Raw genomic sequence first — 23,822 nt, forward strand, 5'->3', positions numbered from 1 at the left:
GGGGACCCCCTTAGATTTTCATAAAAACTGGTCCATGGGTACAGTTTTGGACGCTGATTCCAATGGTGAAGTCTGTTTTTCGCCACATATTATAATTTGGGCCCTAGAGGCATTCAAAGTTTTTTTGGGGCGAAGGAGGACCCCCTTAGATTTTCATAAAAACTGGTCCATGTGTACAGTTTTGGACGCTGATTCCAATGGTGAAATCTGTTTTTCGCCACATATTATACTTTGGGCCCTAGAGGCATTCAGATTCACTTTCAGAATCACATTCGGACCCCCTTAGATTTTCATAAAAACTGGTCCATGGGTACAGTTTTGGACGCTGATTCCAATGGTGAAGTCTGTTTTTCGCCACATATTATACTTTGGGCCCTAGAGGCATTCAAAGTTTTTTTGGGGCGAAGGGGGACCCCCTTAGATTTTCATAAAAACTGGTCCATGTGTACAGTTTTGGACGCTGATTCCAACGGTGAAGTCTGTTTTTCGCCACATATTATACTTTGGCCCCTAGAGGCATTCAAAGTTTTTTGGGGGCGAAGGGGGACCCCCTTAGATTTTCATAAAAACTGGTCCATGGGTACAGTTTTGGACGCTGATTCCAATGGTGAAGTCTGTTTTTCGCCACATATTGTACTTTGGCCCCTAGAGGCATTCAAAGTTTTTTGGGGCGAAGGGGGACCCCCTTAGATTTTCATAAAAACTGGTCCATGTGTACAGTTTTGGACGCTGATTCCAACGGTGAAGTCTGTTTTTCGCCACATATTATACTTTGGCCCCTAGAGGCATTTAAAATTTTTTTCGGGCGAAGGGGGACCCCCTTAGATTTTCATAAAAACTGGTCCATGGGTACAGTTTCGGACGCTGATTCCAATGGTGAAGTCTGTTTTTCGCCACATATTATACTTTGGGTCCTAGAGGCATTCAAAGTTTTTTGGGGGCGAAGGGGGACCCCCTTAGATTTTCATAAAAACTGGTCCATGTGTACAGTTTTGGACGCTGATTCCAACGATGAAGTCTGTTTTTTCGCCACATATTATACTTTGGCCCCTAGAGGCATTCAAAGTTTTTGGGGGCGAAGGGGGACCCCCTTAGATTTTCATAAAAACTGGTCCATGGGTACAGTTTTGGACGCTGATTCCAATGGTGAAATCTGTTTTTCGCCACATATTATACTTTGGGCCCTAGAGGCATTCAGATTCACTTTCAGAATCACATTCGGACCCCCTTAGATTTTCATAAAAACTGGTCCATGGGTACAGTTTAGGACGCTGATTCCAATGGTGAAGTCTGTTTTTCGCCACATATTATACTTTGGGCCCTAGAGGCATTCAAAGTTTTTTTGGGGCGAAGGGGGACCCCCTTAGATTTTCATAAAAACTGGTCCGTGTGTACAGTTTTGGACGCTGATTCCAACGGTGAAGTCTGTTTTTCGCCACATATTATACTTTGGCCCCTAGAGGCATTCAAAGTTTTTTGGGGCGAAGGGGGACCCCCTTAGATTTTCATAAAAACTGGTCCATGGGTACAGTTTTGGACGCTGATTCCAATGGTGAAGTCTGTTTTTCGCCACATATTATACTTTGGCCCCTAGAGGCATTCAAAGTTTTTTTAGGGCGAAGGGGGACCCCCTTAGATTTTCATAAAAACTGGTCCATGTGTACAGTTTTGGACGCTGATTCCAACGGTGAAGTCTGTTTTTCGCCACATATTATATTTTGGCCCCTAGAGGCATTCAAATTTTTTTTGGGGAAGGGGGACCCCCTTAGATTTTCATAAAAACTGGTCCATGTGTACAGTTTTGGACGCTGATTCCCATGGTGAAGTCTGTTTTTCGCCACATATTATACTTTGGCCCCTAGAGGCATTCAGATTCACTTTCAGAATCACATTCGGACCCCCTTAGATTTTCATAAAAACTGGTCCATGGGTACAGTTTTGGACGTTGATTCCAATGGTGAAGTCTGTTTTTCGCCACATATTATACTTTGGCCCCTAAAGTTTTTTTTTAGGGGAAGGAGACCCCCTTCGATTTAATATGATAATGCAAGGGGACCCCCTTGCATTATCAATTCTACTCTTATGTCTTGATCATTTTTCTGTATCTTCAGAGCTGTAGGCCTGACAGCTCTTCTCGCGAAGGTCTTTTTTGGTCGAAAATGGCAGAACATGACGTCGTTCTGACGTCGTTTATGGCCAACCTATCCTAGCCTCTGGAATTTTTTTGGTCACAATGTGTAAAATTGATGCCCGGAGAGGTCCTGAAAGTTTGCTGGCGACATGGACCAGTTTTTATGAAAATCTAAGGGGGTTCCCCTTCGCCCCAAAAAAATTTGAATGCCTCTAGGGCCCAAAGTATAATATGTGGCGAAAAACAGACTTCACCATTGGAATCAGCGTCCAAAACTGTACCCATGGACCAGTTTTTATGAAAATCTAAGGGGGTCCGAATGTGATTCTGAAAGTGAATCTGAATGCCTCTAGGAACCAAAGTATAATATGTGGCGAAAAACAGACTTCACCATGGGAATCAGCGTCCAAAACTGTACACATGGACCAGTTTTTATGAAAATCTAAGGGGGTCCCCCTTCCCCAAAAAAATTTTAATGCCTCTAGGGGCCAAAGTATAATATGTGGCGAAAAACAGACTTCACCGTTGGAATCAGCGTCCAAAACTGTACACATGGACCAGTTTTTATGAAAATCTAAGGGGGTCCCCCTTCGCCCCAAAACAACTTTGAATGCCTCTAGGGGCCAAAGTATAATATGTGGCGAAAAACAGACTTAACCATTGGAATCAGCGTCCAAAACGTTACCCATGGACCAGTTTTTATGAAAATCTAAGGGGGTCCCCCTTCGCCCCAAAAAACTTTGAATGCCTCTAGGGGCCAAAGTATAATATGTGGCGAAAAACAGACTTCACCGTTGGAATCAGCGTCCAAAACTGTACACATGGACCAGTTTTTATGAAAATCTAAGGGGGTCCCCCTTTGCCCCAAAAAAACTTTGAATGCCTCTAGGGCCCAAAGTATAATATGTGGCGAAAAACAGACTTCACCATTGGAATCAGCGTCCAAAACTGTACCCATGGACCAGTTTTTATGAAAATCTAAGGGGGTCCGAATGTGATTCTGAAAGTGAATCTGAATGCCTCTAGGGGCCAAAGTATAATATGTGGCGAAAAACAGACTTCACCGTTGGAATCAGCGTCCAAAACTGTACACATGGACCAGTTTTTATGAAAATCTAAGGGGGTCCCCCTTCGCCCCCCAAAAAACTTTGAATGCCTCTAGGGCCCAAAGTATAATATGTGGCGAAAAACAGACTTCACCATTGGAATCAGCGTCCAAAACTGTACCCATGGACCAGTTTTTATGAAAATCTAAGGGGGTCCGAATGTGATTCTGAAAGTGAATCTGAATGCCTCTAGGGGCCAAAGTATAATATGTGGCGAAAAACAGACTTCACCATGGGAATCAGCGTCCAAAGACCAAAACTGTACACATGGACCAGTTTTCATGAAAATCTAAGGGGGTCCCTGTACTGGGCACTGGCAGCGTTGATTGTACTGTGTTGTATTGTGAACTGCAGCGCTGATCTATTTCGCCGGCACGCTCGGATTGGTGCACGTGCGGGCGATCGAAAAATCAAGGATGTGCCGGCGGCCGGCGGCAGCGGCCGACTCGGCAGTGCGAGTCAGGTGGGTGCGGGGGAGTGTTGTTTTGTGTGCAGGTGCCCATTGCGAGAGTGAAAATATAATTTCGGATCACAAGCTATTTCGGCCACAATGGCGGGCCTGGACGTTAAGCTGATCCCAGAGTTTGACGGGTCGGGAGAAGATCACGTGGTGGACTGGATCGAGAAAGTGGAGATGGTCTGCACGCTGCAGACGCCGGCGGCCCCACAGGAGTGCGTGATTCCGCTTAGGCTTAGAGGTGGTGCGCTCTCTGTGTACCGGCAACTTCCCAGCGAGGATAAGAAGGACGCCGAGAAGGTGAAGTCGGCCCTGAGAAGGGCATTTGCCTTGGATAAGTTTTCTGCGTATGAACGTTTCGCAGAGCGGCGGCTCAGACCAGGCGAGTCAGTGGACATATTCCTCGCTGAGCTGGAACAGCTGGCGTCACTTTTTGGCGGCATGACAGAAGAAGGCATCAGCTGCGCCTTCGTGACGGGACTACCGGACAGTGTCAGGCAAGTGCTGAAGGCAGGGGCTCGCGTCGACTCTCTCCCCCTGCGTGAGCTGGCTGATCGGGCTCGCGCCATCTTGCGTGAGAGTCAGGGAGTGGTCGCCATGGCAACCGGCAGTGACGTCAGCGGACCCCGGCGCCGGTGGAGCCGCGGGTCGGCGGTGGAAGCGGGCGCAGGGAGACGGGGACCGTGCTATTCCTGCGGCGAGTTCACTCACTATGCTCGCGCGTGCCCGGCACGTGACGTTACGGGACGCCCCGCTGGTGGTGAGGCGCGGACCCCGCGACAGCAGCGGATCTCCGACGAAGGCGAGTCACCGTCGCCTTTCGGGCGTGCGGGCAGCCGGTGCACCCAGATTCAGTGCTATCGGTGCAGGAATTGGGGCCACATCGCCGCATATTGCCCGGAGGGAAACGACCAGCGAGGGGAGGCACCTGCGCCGGCCTCTTCTCGGGATTGAAGTGGGCTGGCGCACTGCCGATAAAGGAGCTGGATGTGAATGGGGCGAGGTGTGCAGCGCTCGTGGACACCGGCTGCAGTCGGACTCTCGTTCACGTCTCGCTGTGCAGGCGGTGGCACCGGCGTGAGCTGCACGCGGTGACTGTGAGCGGTGAGCATCTGAAATGTGTTGGCATTGCTGATGTGCGAGTGGCCGTACCGGGGCTGCGGCGGGTGACGGTGAGCGCGCTGGTGGTGAGGGATAAGCCACTCGGCTTTTCCATGATAGCGGGCATGGATGCAGTGAGAGAGCTCGGTGGAGTGCTTGTCCGCTCGCCCGGTGATGTGCACTTCGGCTGTGAGCCGGCAGGAGAGGCGTGCGCTGCGTCGCCGGTGAAGGAGGGGTCGCTGCGAGTCGACAGAGAAGATTTCTGCGTCACCTTCGACCCGGTCCGGCGGGAGTGGACAGTGTCATGGGAGTGGTCCGCTGGTAACCCACCGCCCGACCTGGCCGGTCACGTGGACGAGTACCCAGTGCCGGCAGAAGCGCGTGCCGAATATGAGGCGGAGCTAGACGACTGGGTGAAGAATGGGTGGCTGCGAGAGTATGATGAGAGCGAGATGGGTCCCCCGAAGGGGCTCATTCCGCTGATGGCGGTCGTCCAGAAGACAAAGGTCAGGCCGGTCATGGATTTCCGGCCCCTCAATCGTCACCTGACAACTCATACGGCAGACGCCGACGTCTGTGCAGAGCAGACGCGCAGGTGGAGGCGGATGGGAACGAACGTGGCCTTGTTGGACCTGAAGAAGGCTTACCTTCAGATTCACGTCGACAAGAAACTCTGGCCTTACCAAACAGTGATCTACAGAGGAAAGCGGCATTGTCTGACGAGATTGGGTTTCGGCATGAACCTGTCGCCCTCCGTGATGAAGGCCGTGCTGGAAACTGTGCTATCGCAGGACGCGAAGGTGGAAGCGGCCGTGTCATCATATGTGGACGACATTCTGGTGAATGAGGCGGTGCTTCCGGCCCGAGACGTGGCTGAGCACCTGAGGAACTTCGGACTGGAGAGCAAGGAGCCGGTGAGGGCAGACAGCGGCGCTCGCGTCCTGGGTCACCGTGTCTGGGGGGAACGTGACGGGCACCTCCGGTGGCGCCGGGACAGTGAAGTGTGCGCGGACGTGCTGGCGACACCAGTGACAAAGCGAAGCGTGTTCTCGCTGTGTGGACAGCTTACGAGCCATTACCCTGTGTGCGGCTGGCTCCGTCCTGCCGCCTCGTTCGTGAAACGACTGGTGAGTGAGGCTGCGCACGGGTGGGACGAGCCAGTTCGTGATGAAAATGTCGTGCGGCTGGTGAACGAGTTGGTGGCGAGAGTGAGAGCAGATGACCCAGCGAAGGGTCAGTGGGATGTCGGTGACGGTGTAGCGACTGTGTGGACTGACGCAAGCTCACTCGCTCTCGGTGTTGCTCTCGAAGTGGGAGGTGAGATTGTAGAGGACGCGAGCTGGCTGAGGCCTCGTGATGACGTCAGCCACATAAATCTGGCCGAGCTGGACGCGGTGTTGAAGGGGGTTAACCTGGCCATTCAGTGGGGAGTGTCAGTGATGCGTCTCATGGTCGATTCTCGGACTGTGTATCATTGGGTTAGTGACCTGCTGAGTGGTCGGGCGCGACTTCGATCGAAGGCGACGTCTGAGATGTTGATCAGGCGCCGGCTCGGCACACTGAGGGCTCTCGTCGATGAGTATGGCTTGAGTGTGAGCGTGTTCAGTGTCTCGTCTGCCTCTAACAAGGCCGACACACTGACGAGGGTGCCGGAGAAGTGGATGAAGGGGCGGACGGCGAACGGAGACGCCGCAGCGGTCGCCGACTCCGGCGGGGCGGCTGTCTCAGACACAGCCGCGGCCGGTGGCACCGCCTCGTCCGACTCCGACGGAGACGCTGTCAACGCCGCGCTCGGCACGGCCGGTCCCGCGCCGGCTCGCGGAGACGGAGACGGCGAGACAACCACGTCGGGGAACGGCCGCCAAGAGGACGATGACGCCCTATTGAATGAGGTGAAGAGAATTCATCACACGGCTGGGCATCCGGGCATTCGAAGGACGTACTTTTTCGTGAGACGCGCCCTCCCGGAGGTGTCTAAGAGTGTCGTCAGAGAGGTTGTTTTGGCCTGTGAAACGTGCCGCTCTATCGACCCTGCGCCGGTAAAATGGAAGAAAGGTGAACTGTCAGTTGCTACGGTGTGGGAGCGCGTAGCGATGGATATCACGCACTTTCGGGGCGGCACTTACCTCACGCTGGTCGACTGTGGTCCGAGCCGGTTTACCATATGGCGGCCCTTGCGGCTGCAGACGAGTGCAGCGGTGATTGACCAGCTTGAATCTGTGTTCTGTGAGCGCGGCGCGCCGAGTGAGATACTCACTGATAACGACCCGGCTTTTCGGAGCAGGCAATTCCGAGCCTTTGCGTGTCACTGGGGGATAAAAATCCGTTTCCGGTGCGCTCATGTGCCCTCTGGGAACGGAATGATTGAACGCTGTCATAGAACTGTGAAGGTCATCGCGGCTCGAAAAGACTGCACTATTAGGGAGGCGGTTTTCCGCTACAACGTGCTCCCACAAGATGACACGACGGCGGACTCAGCTCCGGCCTGTCGGCTGTATCAATACAGAGTGCGCGTGCAGGGCGTGGATCAGGATAACGTAGCTCGTGAGCGGAAGGCGACGGACCCAAGTGTATTTTGTCCAGGAGACAAAGTGTGGGTTAGGCCGCCCGACGGGCGGTGTGACAGCCGTTACGAGACGGGTGAAATAACTGGTATCGTTTCACCTCAGTGCGTGGAGGTCGGTGGTGTGCCGCGACACGTAAAAGACCTACGCCCGCGTGCGCCGTCTGAGTGTTATGAAGCGTCGTCTGCGAACGACGACGGTGATGAGCCCGTGATGTTCTGGACGGGAGACGCTGGAGCGCACGCCGATGCGGCGGTGGATGGAGATAACGATTTGGCTGCGGATGCCGGTGGTGTCGATGCCGATAGGCGGGCCGAGCCGCCTCTGAGGAGGTCACAACGTCTGCGGAATCCGTGTCCGCCGTGCAATTGTGGCCGTGAGTGACTTAAAAGTCAGGGGGGAATGTACTGGGCACTGGCAGCGTTGATTGTACTGTGTTGTATTGTGAACTGCAGCGCTGATCTATTTCGCCGGCACGCTCGGATTGGTGCACGTGCGGGCGATCGAAAAATCAAGGATGTGCCGGCGGCCGGCGGCAGCGGCCGACTCGGCAGTGCGAGTCAGGTGGGTGCGGGGGAGTGTTGTTTTGTGTGCAGGTGCCCATTGCGAGAGTGAAAATATAATTTCGGATCACAGTCCCCCTTCCCCCCAAAAAAAACTTTGAATGCCTCTAGGGGCCAAAGTATAATATGTGGCGAAAAACAGACTTCACCATTGGAATCAGCGTCCAAAACTGTACCCATGGACCAGTTTTTATGAAAATCTAAGGGGGTCCCCCTTCGCCCCAAAACACTTTGAATGCCTCTAGGGGCCAAAGTATAATATGTGGCGAAAAACAGACTTCACCGTTGGAATCAGCGTCCAAAACTGTACACGTGGACCAGTTTTTATGAAAATCTAAGGGGGTCCCCCTTCGCCCCAAAAAAACTTGGAATGCCTCTAGGGCCCAAAGTATAATATGTGGCGAAAAACAGACTTCACCATTGGAATCAGCGTCCAAAACTGTACCCATGGACCAGTTTTTATGAAAATCTAAGGGGGTCCCCCTTCGCCCCAAAAAACTTTGAATGCCTCTAGGGGCCAAAGTATAATATGTGGCGAAAAACAGACTTCACCGTTGGAATCAGCGTCCAAAACTGTACACATGGACCAGTTTTTATGAAAATCTAAGGGGGTCCCCCTTCGCCCAAAAAAAAACTTTGAATGCCTCTAGGGCCCCAAGTATAATATGTGGCGAAAAACAGACTTCACCATTGGAATCAGCGTCCAAAACTGTACCCATTGACCAGTTTTTATGAAAATCTAAGGGGGTCCCCCTTCGCCCCAAAAAACTCTGAATGCCTCTAGGGGCCAAAGTATAATATGTGGCGAAAAACAGACTTCACCATGGGAATCAGCGTCCAAAACTGTACACATGGATCAGTTTTTATGAAAATCTAAGGGGGTCCCCCTTCCCTAAAAAAACTTTGAATGCCTCTAGGGGCCAAAGTATAATATGTGGCGAAAAACAGACTTTACCGTTGGAATCAGCGTCCAAAACTGTACACATGGACCAGTTTTTATGAAAATCTAAGGGGGTCCCCCTTCGCCCCAAAAAACAACTTTGAATGCCTCTAGGGGCCAAAGTATAATATGTGGCGAAAAACAGACTTCACCATTGGAATCAGCGTCCAAAACTGTACCCATGGACCAGTTTTTATGAAAATCTAAGGGGGTCCGAATGTGATTCTGAAAGTGAATCTGAATGCCTCTAGGGGCCAAAGTATAATATGTGGCGAAAAACAGACTTCACCATGGGAATCAGCGTCCAAAACTGTACACATGGACCAGTTTTTATGAAAATCTAAGGGGGTCCCCCTTCCCCAAAAAAAACTTTGAATGCCTCTAGGGGCCAAAGTATAATATGTGGCGAAAAACAGACTTCACCGTTGGAATCAGCGTCCAAAACTGTACACATGGACCAGTTTTTATGAAAATCTAAGGGGGTCCCCCTTCGCCCCAAAAAAACTTTGAATGCCTCCAGGGGCCAAAGTATAATATGTGGCGAAAAACAGACTTCACCATTGGAATCAGCGTCCAAAACTGTACCCATGAACCAGTTTTTATGAAAATCTAAGGGGGTCCCCCTTCGCCCCCAAAAAAACTTTGAATGCCTCTAGGGGCCAAAGTATAATATGTGGCGAAAAACAGACTTCACCGTTGGAATCAGCGTCCAAAACTGTACACATGGACCAGTTTTTATGAAAATCTAAGGGGGTCCCCCTTCGCCCCAAAAAACAACTTTGAATGCCTCTAGGGGCCAAAGTATAATATGTGGCGAAAAACAGACTTCACCATTGGAATCAGCGTCCAAAACTGTACCCATGGACCAGTTTTTATGAAAATCTAAGGGGGTCCGAATGTGATTCTGAAAGTGAATCTGAATGCCTCTAGGGGCCAAAGTATAATATGTGGCGAAAAACAGACTTCACCATGGGAATCAGCGTCCAAAACTGTACACATGGACCAGTTTTTATGAAAATCTAAGGGGGTCCCCCTTCCCCAAAAATAACTTTGAATGCCTCTAGGGGCCAAAGTATAATATGTGGCGAAAAACAGACTTCACCGTTGGAATCAGCGTCCAAAACTGTACACATGGACCAGTTTTTATGAAAATCTTAGGGGGTCCCCCTTCGCCCCAAAAAAAACTTTGAATGCCTCCAGGGGCCAAAGTATAATATGTGGCGAAAAACAGACTTCACCATTGGAATCAGCGTCCAAAACTGTACCCATGAACCAGTTTTTATGAAAATCTAAGGGGGTCCCCCTTCGCCCCAAAAAAAACTTTGAATGCCTCTAGGGGCCAAAGTATAATATGTGGCGAAAAACAGACTTCACCGTTGGAATCAGCGTCCAAAACTGTACACATGGACCAGTTTTTATGAAAATCTAAGGGGGTCCCCCTTCGCCCCAAAAAAACTTTGAATGCCTCTAGGGCCCAAAGTATAATATGTGGCGAAAAACAGACTTCACCATTGGAATCAGCGTCCAAAACTGTACCCATGGACCAGTTTTTATGAAAATCTAAGGGGGTCCGAATGTGATTCTGAAAGTGAATCTGAATCTGAGGCTGTCTTGACAGACGTCATTTTCGGAATCAGCGCATCGAGAAGGCCCTGTATAACGATTTTCAGCCAAATCGAAAGACCCCGCCGTTTCCCGTTAAAATGTTAAATGGCCGTTAACTCGTTAACGGTGCAAAATACCACCCAAAAGAGGTACATTTTCGGAATCAGCGCATCGAGGAGGCCCTGTATACCGATTTTCAGCCAAATCGAAAGACCCCGAAATATGCTGCTGTGAGGCTGATATTCGTTGCTGCTGAATTGATAGACGTCCTTGGCGACTATGTGCTGGGGCGGCGGGCGGCGTGCAAATTGTATTTACTATAGATATATGCATTATATATGATATTATTATATTATGTATATTATAGGCATCGAGTGTTTTATATACCATGACTGTGGAGTGTGGACTAGAAGAGGATGCAAGCAGGCAGCGGGTTGAAGTCGCCCTTTTCATTTTGCAGTTTGCACCCTTGCTCAAAATTGATTTTAAAAAAACTGCTGCCGCATCATGTCACAAACCAGATATCAATCTCTAAAATTGTTAATATGATCATTTATTGCCAAAATCAGGTGCACTACAAGCAGAAATAATCATAATCTAACCTGACACAACCTTACCTAATTCGGTATATGTCAAGTTTAGGTCCTAACTACAATTGTGGCGCTTTTGATACGAATATGAAACAGCAAAAATTTTAGGTTTTAGGTTAGGTTAGGTTGTAGGTTTGTAGGTTTTAGGTTGTAAGTAGGTAGGTTTGTAGGTTAGGTTAGGTTAGGATAGGTTTGTAGGTGGTAGGTTGGTAGGTTATAGGTAAGTAGGTAAGGTTAGGTCAGGTTTGATTATGTTTTTTTCTTTTATTTGCGAGACATATGAGTATCATTTTTGGATTCAGGATGTCAAATAATGTAAAAATATGAAAAATTTATCAATGAAATCTTCTTAGGACTTAAACTTGACATTTACCCCTAATTCTCCCTTAATTAAGAAATAAAGAAATAATGAAACATAATCTGAAGGCTGTTCACGGGCCCTGTGTTGGTGTGAGGTCAGACCTTACTCAGGCTGTAAGCTCCGCCCACTGCATCCCTACGTCATCCTTCCGCCACCGCACACAGAGACCACTGGTCGGTCGGGACTGGCGACAGGGGCTGTCCACCACATGCAGCGGTGACATCAAAACCGCCTACCCATACCTACCCCCATGCCTGCTGCACACACCGCACTCAGCAGTTTGCGGTGCCTGTGAACCCCCCTCAGACCTCGCTTGGCATGTGGTTGGGTGTATCTAACTTATAGATGTTTTATGTAAAAAGTATCATAAGTATTGACGTGTGGTCTCACTTTTTAAGCTTAAAAGGATGTGATGGATGTGTTTATTTTCATGTTTCATGTGTTCATTGAATTCATGTTTTTGTTTTGTAGTTTGTCAAGAGTGCACTGCAAAAGGAGAAAATCACCAGGAGGGGTAGGGCACTTAACAGGGCCTCGGCTAACATGTTAACTTCTGGGGCAAATGCCCCAGTGGAGTCGAGGAATGCCCCAGTAGTGGTCAGGCTTTGCCCAACCTCCACAAAATGAGAATATATCCGTATTAACGTACATTCTTTCATTCGGCAGCGGTTGAAGACGTTTGTGGCAAGAAATCAGGGGCGGTGGAAGAGTGCACGGTGTGCAGCTGCACCCTCAATTTCCATCCAAAAACATAGGCGTGCATTGGCAAACATATCTTTTTGCACCCCATAATCCATCTTCGTTCGAAAGAGCGTCAAAAATAATGACGAAATTACTTCGGCAACTTTTTTGGTCAGGTCAAAGGTCAGGTCATGGTGAAAGGCCAAATTTCGCCGATTTTCAGGTCAAATATCGACAGTTTACAAGATGCCGACGCATAACTCGGGAACCAATTAGAGCTTCAGCACCGCGAAAAAGCGCATTTGATAGCCATATTAGCATGCTTTCTGGTTATTTCTCTTAGATTTGACCTAACGTCAACGGTTTTGCCTGCAAGGGGCAAAAAGTACCAATATAGACGATTTTTTCCGGAACAGTTCTTCTGCAATAACTTTTGACTCATGCCTTGCATGAGCTTTCTTTTACCGACATCGTGTTCCTCTCGTCAAGACGCATCAAATTAACTACAATTTGACCTTGAAGGTCAACTTGAAAATTCGACCTCAGGTCAAGGTCATGATCTGACCGGAAATTGTCATGTTGCATATCAGTCGATCTGCATCGTCGAGCCAAACAACAACTAAGACATTTTCATCGCTCTAGCTTGCCTCTTTCAAAAGTTATTCGCGAAAAACTGTTAGATACCATTTGTGAACTGAGATGACCTCAGGGGCATAAACAAGGGTCACGGGTGCTATTTTCATGTTCAGTGTGTCAAAGTCACGTACATTGTTTTATAGTGTTTAGAATGACTTTCGTCCAAAAGAGGTGGTTTTGAATTTTCTCCCATTGACTTATAATAGAGGTCACAAAATTGAGCTGACCTTAGGTCATCGATATGGAAATTCCGAGATAAAAATTGTGTACATGCTGTTGCCCTTATCTTATCAATCGCTGAAAGTTTCAGAGCGATCGGTCACTCGGTGTAGCTACGGCATACATTGAAACATTTTATGAGGTGAGGTCACTTGAAGTGACCTGGTGACCTGATCTTGAATGACCTTGGTCTGAAATTTTTACAACACGTGTAGAATTGATGGATGATGGAGCGCCGCCGTTTTTTGAGATATCCGCGAAAAACCGCAGGAAAAACCGCAGGTGTTCACCCCCCCCCCCCCCCCCCCCCCAGCAGGGCGCCAACACACTTTGACGATTTGCCCCAGTAGTCAAAATTCCTTAGCCGAGGCCCTGGCACTTAATAGGCTACCTATGCTGTAGCACCTACCCAAAACCAAAAGCCCCAACAGGCAGCCACACACTCATTAGGAGGAGTGACCTTAAAGGAAAAGTGCCACCTTCGTGAAATATGAAGATATCGTTGCTTTTCATTTTGACATTATTATTTTTCATGTTCTTTTTAAATCTGGTGCCAGAAGTGCATAATTCGCAAAAAAGTATGTCAAACTATTTAACATATTGGTACTATGTTTGTACTCTCTACCGCACCTTCTGTATGATGTCATAGCGATGACATCACACTCAAGCCAATCAGCCTTCAGAAGACAGACTCGTCGGCTTGTGTCAGATTAGCTGATTGGTTAAAGCTGAGCTGATTGGAGCTGATTGGTTAAAAACCAAAGCCTCGCCGCGGGTGGCTGTATTACAGGATAAGAACGCATTCCTGGGATAAGGACGCATTCCTGGCATATTTTCTTTTAAAATTGCCGATACCTACGAATGGAGGCCGAAATCGGCCGTAATGTGGGACACTCCCGGGGCTTTCGGACACGGGCTACAAGATGGCCATCTCAGTTTCAAACCCCATGTTAAAGGTGACCCTTTTCCTTTAATATTGCTGTTGTTCTTACCCTGGCCTTTTGGGTAAATGTGAAGATGAAATCAAAGTAGAATCGTAGATAAAAATCACAATCTTACCTGACCTAACCTTACCTACTAACCTACTAAACAGCATACCAAGCTATGACCTACATCCCTACAACCTACCAACCTACCAACCTACAACCTACAAACCTACAACCTACTAACCTACAACCTACCAACCTACATCCTACCAATCTACAACCTACCACTTGTACTTAATCTTAACATTGTTGCACCATGTACCTCCTTCTGTAACATGACTTTGCCTTAATAAAGTATGATATTTGTTATGACCTTTTCCTCGAATTAAGAAATGTAAAAAAGTCGAAAGTGATGTATTCTAAGTGAATTTTCGCCCACAGGGCATCGTCAGACAAGCAAATAGCATTGAGCAAACATGTACAAATCAAATATCTTTCAGTTGCCGAGCCATAAATGTCACATTCAGTTAATATTTTTAAAGCTTTACGTGAGAGCCCACTATAAGTCCCTCTCATAAAAGGTTGCAAAATAGTTACATCATTTCCCATACGCCGAGATATCCCTTTAGCATTATCCTAGCCGTGCGGGAAACATTTGCACGTGATCTTTCCTGCACTGTTTTCCGGCACGGGTTGATGACCTACAGTTCTGGTGATTTTTTAATAAAAATCTTAAAAAAGGTGATTTCAATAATTAAATTGTGAGTTTCTGAATAGGTAGATATTAAACGACGTATGGGAAATATCTTACTGAACTTGCTCTGGGAAGAAAAAATGGAAACCTCGGTCTTCAAAAAATCTCCGGCACTCGGCTACGCCTCGTGCCTACAATTTTTTAAAGACCTCGGTTTCCATTTTTCTTTCCCAGAGCCGTTCAGTAATATATAATCCCATACGCATATAGGTACATACACCGTTGTACAATTAGAGACAGGCAGATGTCCGAATTAAACGAGATATACACATTATACGCATCAGACAGTATGTAATACATGGTAGTACGTTATAGATACCTATACCTATTAGTTATTACCTACGTACCTCCAACATTAATGCACAACACTTAGCTTAGAGGCGGCCGCGAGTGACATACAAAAACATAAACGTAACATATTGCACATCGGTTCAGGTTATTCGTACCGTGTACATGTGATCGAGTTCGTATCTCAAATTAACAACGATTGTTGCACATCAGTAATCAGTAAATTCGCTATCGTAAAGTTCGTAGTTATTCGTTGCTATTCGTTGCTAATCGTTGCTATTCGTTCCTATTCGTTGCTATTCGCTGTATTCGCTGTATTCGTAAAACTGAATCGTGTGGACCACACTGTAAAGAATATGATACATTGATAAGAAGCAGAGTGATAAGTGTAGTTCGGCGCCAGGGGGACCTAGAGAATAGGCCAAGGAGACTGATTATAGTTCAGTTGGGGTCGTTTCTTCTGTATCAATAGAGACTCCGCTATCTTCCTGTCTGGATGATCCCTTGAACGATATAGAATACGAAGTTTTAGACGCGCTGTGCCTCTATCCTCTGAGTGGTGGTGTACCCTGAAATGATCACCCATCGGAGTGTCTTGGGTTTGATTTTGGGCATCTCTGAGGTGCTCATTGAAACGCAAACGCACAGGACGCTTCGTCTCTCCTATGTACTTGCTGTCATGGCCATTTTCATGACAGATCTCACACGACAGTTCGTACACAACATTTTTCTGTGTGCAGTCACCCGTAAAGCCAGACTTGCACGTATGGCACCTTTGACCACCCGGACATGTCGGCTTCACTAACGCTGAACGTACTAGTCTGTCTCTGAGTTTGTTCTGGTTTTGTTCTGGGTTCTGGTCACTAAACAACATGACTTTGCCTTGTTTTGTTTCAGAATCTGAGATCAAGATAGGCATATTGAAGTGCTGTCACCTGGCACTATATTTTTCATAGACCTGAGGCTCTCCAGCTTTGAATATGTGTAAGTCTTTTATGATTGTATGCAGCTTTTTTACTCATTCAGGCTTTAAGTTATGGGCCCTGTCAGCTGGTGGATGCCTACTATATAGGCTGGTAAGCCTAAGAAAGAACAGATTTAAAGCACAACTGCCATTGTTACATCATGTGCCTCCAAGTCCCATGATGTTGCCTCTAGTAAATATCCAAGAACATTTCTATCACTGCTCTTTGCGCATGTTTTTTCAGAAATATATGTATGCTGTGATTGAAACACATGCAGTGACCCAGGTCCTTAAACTCTGTTCCTGTTTAGGCTTGCCAGTCTAATGTCTGCAGTGTTACTAGCACATGCAGTTTTCATTGAAGCACAAACAAACTTGGATGAACTTATGTTGGTTGGCATAATCAGTTGGCACTTTGCCAAATGCTATTGCATGCCAAGAGCTTGAGCAATTTGACATTTTTTCATAAAACCTAAATGATGTGATGCATTGCATTATGTGGATGTGAATATGCATACAAAACCTCAAACCTTTGTTGCAACGGACAGCAGATTGTAGAAGCATCAGTTGTTAAAAGTTGATGCTTCTAAAGAGGTATTGAATAACTGCAATAGTTCCCTGGTTTCCCAACTTACATGACATTATGCTTATGACGATAACCTATGATGTAAGCTTGCAAAGCATATAACCGACTAGGTAGCAGCATGTGTGAAACTGGGTCACAATTGAGTGATCTCAGTAAAACAACTGTGCTGATTTATGTACTTGGGGCTAACATCTCAAAATTCTAACTTTCAAGTTTAAGGCTCTTCTCAATTAAAACACACAACCCAGCTTCATATATTCCAGCCAGTGATATCATCCTGATCTGGCTTGGCTTGAATTCAGCACCAAGTTCACCATTGTAACTGCCGTTGTTGAAGAAAAGTTAACTAAGGTTGTACAGCTCAAGAGATGCACTCAGTCACATCATTTTAAGTACTCTGGGACATGGTACCTAGTTGACTCCAGTTCTAGCTGTCTCTGGCTATTGAAGTTTGGCTAAATAGGTATGAAAGCATTAGAGTGTCACATACATATTTTTGTACAATGCATGTGCTGTGCAAAGCTATGTGGGTGGAGTTGTCTATGTTCACCTGAATTAGTTTATATGGCATCGTGCTTATTTCTCTGCTTGAGTGTCTCGTCTGTATACTAAAATTTATGCACTACCTGTGTCAAACTCAGCCAGTAGTCTCTGTAAAGTCGTGTCTCCTGTTGACACTTGTATTTAAATGGCATTTGATCAACTGGGAAGTGTGTGTTGTTTCATTTCAAGTGGCGACTCAATTGAATGCCGCAGTGTGTCATTTAACTAGGTGGTACATTTATACAATCACACTGGTTTGCAGTTGGTCTGCGTGCACTGGAACATATGAGACAGGCCTCTGGTTCCAGGACACTCTTGGCCACTTTGTATCGCACTCCACTGCCTGTTGTCTCAAAGCTTAGCTCATACACCTCAGAATGGGGTAAGGAGTGCAATGCTTCATCTGTTTGCTCTAATTGCTCTGTATTCTGTTCTAAGGTTTTAGAGCTACTTGCACATATCCCATTATCATAATTGCATGGTTGTCACTTGTCGACCTGGATCTATCAAGGAATGTCCTTTTATTGTTGTTTCTTCTTTGTTTTTTTTTTCTTGACAATATGCATTAATGTCTCTAGCACTCTGCAACTAAAGCTTGATTAACCTGCGAGCATCTTTCTTGCTCTGGTGTTTTGTCAAGTGTTTTATCATTGTTGAATGTTATGCTTGCATTGCATGAATCCATCACATCTGCTTGCATCCAATATGGATGATTACGGAGCGAGCGAAGCGAGCGGAGTCTTTCCTTAGATTAACGGAAATTTCTGAGTATGAGCGGCCGGCCGCCCGGCCGGCCGTGCGGACACTTTTGCGAGGCTTATATCTCAGCAACCACTTGACCGATTTACATGCGGTAATTTTTGTAGGGTAGCTTCATTCCTTCTACCAAGTATTGGACTATTCCCGATGCATGTGGGTGACCCCTTATGCACGTGCCACGTGCAAAACGAAGAGGTGTCAGTTTTGTAATAGTTGCAATATCTCGGTAACTACTGGGCCGATTGCGCTGAAAGTTGGCATGTAGGTAGGCACCCACTAGGCAATGCGTATCCATGTGCCAGAGTTGGGGTGCTGCTGTACGTGCACGCGTGCAGGGGTCTTTTCCAGATCTCGAGAACGGCTGGACCGATGGCGCTCAAATTTGGTACACAGTTAGGGACCGGTTAGTAGGGTGCCGTGCAAAAGTCAGTCGGGACCCATTTTGCACGTGCGCACGTGCAGGGTGTCGCTTCCAGATCTCGAGAACGGCTGGGCCGATTGTGCTCAAATTTGGCACATCGCTAGAGACCGGTTAGTAGGGTGCCGTGCACAAGCCATTGGAGGTACCCCTTCGAAATTTCGCACGTGCAAGGCTCACCCTCTCGCTCGCTCCGTTAGTCGCCCCAAAAGGCGTTATACTGGTATTAAATACCCATTGACGATGTCAAATTGCATACCGAATGGGCTATGTCGTATGATTTTGTTCTTTCTTTCAAACTCTTCTAACCATTTGTAAGTTTTGTAGTGACACAAAATTCCATTTATTTTTGCCTGGAGTTTATCTTAAATCAATGTCGCAAGGCTATCATTAGTGATATCATCTCGTGCCTAGATAATGAAATATATAATAAACACTAAACACTATAATAATAAACACTGTTGGACGCTCGGGGCGAACCTGGGCTAATTTGGTTTTGAAACCCTTTAACCGTTGGATGTGCTCGTCCGTGCGTTTTTGCATGTGGTGGAGGTCTCTGTTACTCCTAGGGAGGGGAATTTATATTGGCGATATGCTTTGTTGCTGGTGTTCTGCATTGTGATACATGCTGCATACTTAATTGCTGATGATCATCCTCTTGCAAATATCAAATGTTGACTAGCATTACTACTTCAAAGCTCTGCACTATACAATCTTTCGCGCATTTCCGCTCTCGTTGGCTGGTTAGCCGTTCAACGCTACCTTTCACTATCCTGTAGGCATCGGGTGACTGCTGCGCCTATACCGTCAATTACAGTGTGTGTATGTGTGTTGCAGCTGCCGATTTCGCTGCCGTTAAGGAGGCCGTGGACACTGGCAGTGCCACGATCGTGGACGTCCGAAACCCCGGCGAACTCCAGGAGGAGGGCAAGATCCCAAAGGCCATCAATTTGCCACGTAAGACCCGACTATAGTAAAATGTGTAGCGTATGCTTATAAGCCATTGTGGTTTTGATACATTGGCATTGCATTAGGCAATATAAACTTGATGTTGCTCTGTAACTCCACGTCCGCATATATTTGGATTGCTAGCCAATTATTTTCAACAAAAAAATAGTGTGATGCATTCTTGTAAATGCTGCCTCGACTCCCACTTTTTGTCAGCACCACCTGGCGACCGCTAGCAGGTGGCTGTGGTTGCTCATCGGCCCGGTCCGATAAGCTACTCCAAACAGTGCTATCTCGTGCAATATCGGCGTTGCGTAACCTGTGCGTGGACAGCGCTGTTAGCAGAGTGTCGTCCCCGCCCTGTCCTGTTCGGCCCCGTCCCGCCCCGCCCGCCCATTGTACCTCGCTGACCGGTGTCCGCCCCTCGCGCAGTGCCCGAGCTGAAGCAGGCGATGGAGCTCTCTGCCGAGGAGTTTCAGCAAAAGTACGGCTGCGCCCGGCCCGGTCAGACGGAGCCTCTGATCCTGCACTGCAAAGGCGGCATCCGAGCGGCCAAGGCGGCCGGCCAGCTCACCGAGAGCGGATACAGCAACCTCAAGTCAGTGTCCGACGGACTATTTCAGCTTATTGTGGCCAGCTTGCGGCGTCAGACCGATTGTTTGATAAAGTCAATGAAAACAAGAAATGTTGCCTTTCATAACATTTGTTGGAAAGGGAGTGTCATATGGTACTGGTGTTTTCTGAATTTTGGCCAAACGGGATAACGTTGGGTCTTTGCCATTCTCCTTGATTCGGAACTGGCGTTTTTTACACGTGATACCGAATGTAATTTGCCATTGGTCTTATGTACTAAAGCGGCTCTCAGTCCCCACTGTCCTAGCCCCCATCACTGACATACACTGACGTGTGCGTGCCCTGTCCCCTGTGTGTCCACAGGGTGTACCAGGGCTCGTTCGCCGACTGGGTCAGCAATGGCGGCCCCGTGGAGAAGTGAGCCGCCAGCGGCCGCGGCACTGTTCGGACCGGCACGCTCTGGTGAGGGGGCGCTGGCGGCTGGGGGAGTGAGTAGGGTTGGGCGCTGGAGCCGCGTCCAGTGGCGAATCTTGGAATCTGTTAATAATTAGAAACGGAACTTATAGGAGGCAGGCGAAAGTAAAATAAACCATGATAAAAACCTTATCAGGCTTCATTAAAAACTTCATAAATTCACAGCAATTCAACTCTAAGCATTACAAAGTCATAAATTCATCCAGTAGTACCCCCCCCCCCCCATTCCTTTTTCATGCCGCAGAAGTTTGAAGCAGTCGTTTGCTGATCCCTCAATTGACTGTGAAGGGCGTATTGTCACGGCGTCCCCTCTGAGGCCTGTTTTCTGTTCGTTTTTCAGTCACGGCGCTCGCCCCTCGTCGATATGACGCCCACTACCTAGTGTCCACAATTCAGTACCTTCATCCGTCCGTCGTTTAAGCCTCTGGAAGCGATCAAAGCCATCGGTGATCAGCCCATCCATCTGGTGACAAATTTATCCGAAGGAGAGCGCTCTGACAGCACCGGCCGGCCGGACAGGCCGAGCTACACCCGACAGAAGATGTGTATTTTCCTAGATGTTCGCTTTTGTGAGTCAAGACGTTGGTATACGCACTGTGAGATCCAGTTGTAGTCGTCGCTAGCAATGATCGTCGGAGAATATGCACTTGGTGCTTGTATCATTGACTCATGGATTTGGTGATTTGAACTGCCTGGTGCCCAGTCACTGGTGTTGTCTCGCTATTTTTCTGGTGATGGTTGTTCTTGTTGGTCGTATTGCCTAATGTTGTCAATCAGCTCTGCTGTTCCGCTTTCGCTCGGTGTTTTGATATCACATATCAGCTATGTGGTGATTTTAAAAGAGTCGTCACTGCTTCACCATTTTCAGTCATCGCGAACAATGATATTCGTCGTCAACGAAAGCCAGTGATAAATGGTGATCTTGCCACTTCGATGGTCTCTTCACGCAAAATCAAAATATACTGAAAGACACGCCACTTGTTTCGCCTCAGATGCTCGTTTCGCAGGTATTCAAAGTTCGTCATTATACATTCTCATTTCTGATTTAGGCCGTAAGGGAGTTGAAAAACAAAATTTTTAAAAGGGAAAACAGCAGATATGCATTACCATGCACTGAACTATCGTTTCAGGCAATCATTATGACATACTGGAACTTGATGTTAAAAACAACATCCGCTTTGCTTCCTCTAATATATGCATGCATATAAGGTTGAGCACACCACTGTGGACCGTAGTTGACAAATCGCCGCTGTAATCCTGACGTCTGGCCTGTCCGGGCGGGCGGAGGGCGGCCGATCGTTTCCGGTGACCTCCTCCCGAAGAAGTGGGATGGGCCGGCTCGGCGTCAGGAGGCGCGCCTGGCGGGGACCTCAGGCAAGCGGCGCCACCCCGCTTCGCCCTGTGGTCGCCGGGACGGCCGCCGCGGTGGATCACTGGGCGTCCCAGGCAGGGTCGGGAGCGGTGTTACCGGTTATAGGAGACGAGCACGGGATGACTCGGGGATGGGTGGACTGTCACTGGACAATGGTCCGAGGCTCGAAAGGTCGACAGGGGATGTGTTAGAATTTTTATGACGGGAATGTGTTGGACGTCTGAACGGCTCATGGATGTTGTGCCCTGGCGTTTAAATTTCGCAGGGCTTCTGTACGATAAGCGCTTTGAGACAGACCTGACGCTGGCTACACACATACCTACCTTGACGTCACATACTAAGCAAACCAAAACAGCGGCGCTGGCCTCTTCTTCCAATAGCAGCTCGGCTACCTGACGGAGGATTACGAGGCTTTTCGCGCTGCTCTCGGACTGGCCAATGAGGTCGACTGCCAAATGATGCTAATCTCCAGTCGGTGTCTGGTGTTCGAAGCCAGACTGGGCCCCTTGCTGCCGATGCCGACCTTTAGCAGGCCATTCCTCTCTCCCCGCTGGGGCCCAGGTTCTTCCCGTGCTGGTCGGTGGCTGGTGCCCGTGGTTCGGCGCTGGTCAGTAGTTGACCTCTGTCGTCCGTCGTCCGTCCCCTGCCGGGGGTCAGAGCGGTACATCAGATCGTCAGTCTGCACGTGCTCGGCTCTGTCGTGGACCCGAGCCGTGGCGGGAGCGACGGACCGCGGCGGCCTTCTGCAGATTCCGACCTTGGCTGTCGACGGACGGGCGACCGGCGGGGACGACGGCGTGGCGCAACTTCTCCGGAACAGAAGCCGACGCGTCTCCAGTCTTCTCGTCGTTTCCGACTCCTCCGCTGACGTGCGGGATCGCTCAGACCGCGTATGGTTAATTCCAGTAGACAGTTATGCAAAAACTGTCCTGCAAACGGCCTCGACTGTCGGACAGTGTAAAATGTCATCGGGTGCAGTGCACGCTCAAAAGGTGACATTTGAATTGCGTAGATCGTTGTTCGTAAAAGCGTCAACTGACTGTGGTATTAACACATCAGTTGAAGGATAAACACTTCACGGGCGTTTTCAAAGTGATGTAAATCGCTGGCATTAGTACGTGGGCCGAATAGTCTCTCGGAAGAACTTGAACTTAGGTCATCCGGGAGTCGGGACTTGGAATATAAAATCGATGTAGAGTGTAGACCCGTCATGCCGAAGCCACGCTGCCCTATCCAGTGTTCTTTGTTTACGATAGGGTTTTGGCAGAAGTTACGGGCTTTAATGTTGTCATTCTTCAATATTAGGATTCTGTCTGTTTTACTTTGTTCAGAATTAAAGTTAAAATCGATTAATCATAAATTAACGAAAGAACGTTTCTGTGATTCAAGTCCAGCTGTATTCTCTCTTTTTTAGCCTGACCTGCTCTGCAAGACCATTTTAAACAGGGCGAGCTGTCTCACGTGACAGACACCCAAATAGCACATCTGCTGCGTGATTCGCAACATCCTCCCCCCGTGAGATGAATAACGAACATCTCACTACACCGCTGTCACCCCTGGGACGTAGATATCCTAAGGTTGGGTTAGGTTAGCTCCTTCCAGAAGATGAAGCCGCTGAATCGGCCGCACGAGCGTCCCGTCTGTAGTGCGCACAGTCGCCGACCGCACACAAGCATCCCGTCCAGGAAGCAGCTTTTCGATTATGCCTGTTTTCCACAACGCACGCGAGGAACGCGGGTTGTCTTCTATGAGCACCAAGTCATGCTCTCTTGGTCCTCGTCTTTGTGGTCCTGCCCGGAGTGGTAGGCGGAGTGCTCTTAAGTACTCAGTCTTCCACCGCTTCCAAAGATGCTGGAGGACCTGAAGGCGATATTTTCTCATCGATTTGAGATCACGACCAGAGACAGAAAATGCATCCGTATACTGATGGTCGCCAGTCCCAGGCTTTGAAGGATTGTCTCGTAAGAAGTCTTGTGGCGAGAGAGGGCGGATGTCATCTGGGTCGTCGTTGAGGGCCGTCAGCGGTCTGGCGTTGATGGCCGCCTCGATTTGGCACAGGACTGTGCTGAGTTCCTCCCACGTGAGGAGACTTCTTCTTAGGGTTCTACGCAGAGCTTCTTTGGTCATACGTATCAGCCTCTCCCAGAAGCCGCCCCACCAGGGCGCTCGCTGCACATTGAACTTCCACCTGACGCCTCTTGAAGCCAGGATCCTTGACGCGCGCTTGAAGTTGAGGCCGTTATCACTATAGACGATCTCAGAT

At 48.3% G+C, this 23,822-nt stretch overlaps 2 protein-coding genes across 10 annotated transcripts; both read left to right on the top strand.

Moving 5' to 3' along the window:
* The first annotated feature begins 4,100 nt into the window (after window positions 1-4,100).
* LOC122386281 lies at window positions 4,101-7,981 on the top strand. Its single transcript, XM_043375330.1, has one exon. It carries the CDS (start codon window positions 4,909-4,911, stop codon window positions 7,741-7,743), a length of 2,835 nt encoding a protein of 944 aa, XP_043231265.1. The 5' UTR covers window positions 4,101-4,908; the 3' UTR covers window positions 7,744-7,981.
* Window positions 7,982-10,500: 2,519 nt separating this feature from the next.
* On the top strand, window positions 10,501-21,161 carry LOC122386282 (rhodanese domain-containing protein CG4456-like). 9 transcript variants are annotated; one of them, XM_043375333.1, is made up of 7 exons: window positions 10,501-10,616; window positions 15,820-15,906; window positions 17,278-17,397; window positions 19,030-19,149; window positions 19,573-19,738; window positions 20,077-20,175; window positions 20,528-21,161. In XM_043375333.1, exons 2-6 carry the CDS (start codon window positions 15,903-15,905, stop codon window positions 20,132-20,134), a joined length of 468 nt encoding a protein of 155 aa, XP_043231268.1. In that variant the 5' UTR covers window positions 10,501-10,616; window positions 15,820-15,902; the 3' UTR covers window positions 20,135-20,175; window positions 20,528-21,161. The 9 variants fall into 9 exon arrangements, with proteins under 9 accessions (XP_043231268.1, XP_043231274.1, XP_043231267.1 ...); XM_043375332.1 differs by lacking the exon at window positions 10,501-10,616 and adding an exon at window positions 10,690-10,777; XM_043375334.1 differs by lacking the exon at window positions 10,501-10,616 and adding an exon at window positions 11,176-11,277.
* The last annotated feature ends 2,661 nt before the right edge of the window (window positions 21,162-23,822 follow it).

Source organism: Amphibalanus amphitrite, unplaced genomic scaffold (assembly GCF_019059575.1).
Source record: "Amphibalanus amphitrite isolate SeventyFive unplaced genomic scaffold, NRLGWU_Aamphi_draft 000245F_arrow, whole genome shotgun sequence".
NCBI classification, from domain to species: Eukaryota; Metazoa; Arthropoda; class Thecostraca; order Balanomorpha; family Balanidae; genus Amphibalanus; species Amphibalanus amphitrite.

What these genes read in the sequence shown, in the direction of transcription:
- LOC122386282 (XM_043375333.1), top strand. An exon ending in CTCATACACCTCAGAATGGG is followed by an intron (nt 17,398 to 19,029) that starts GTAAGGAGTGCA and finishes TGTGTGTTGCAG; the next exon opens with CTGCCGATTTCGCTGCCGTT. An exon ending in AAAGGCCATCAATTTGCCAC is followed by an intron (nt 19,150 to 19,572) that starts GTAAGACCCGAC and finishes CCCCTCGCGCAG; the next exon opens with TGCCCGAGCTGAAGCAGGCG.
- LOC122386281 (XM_043375330.1), top strand. Translation starts at nt 4,909, where the DNA reads ATGATAGCGGGCATGGATGCAGTGAGAGAGCTCGGTGGAGTGCTTGTC.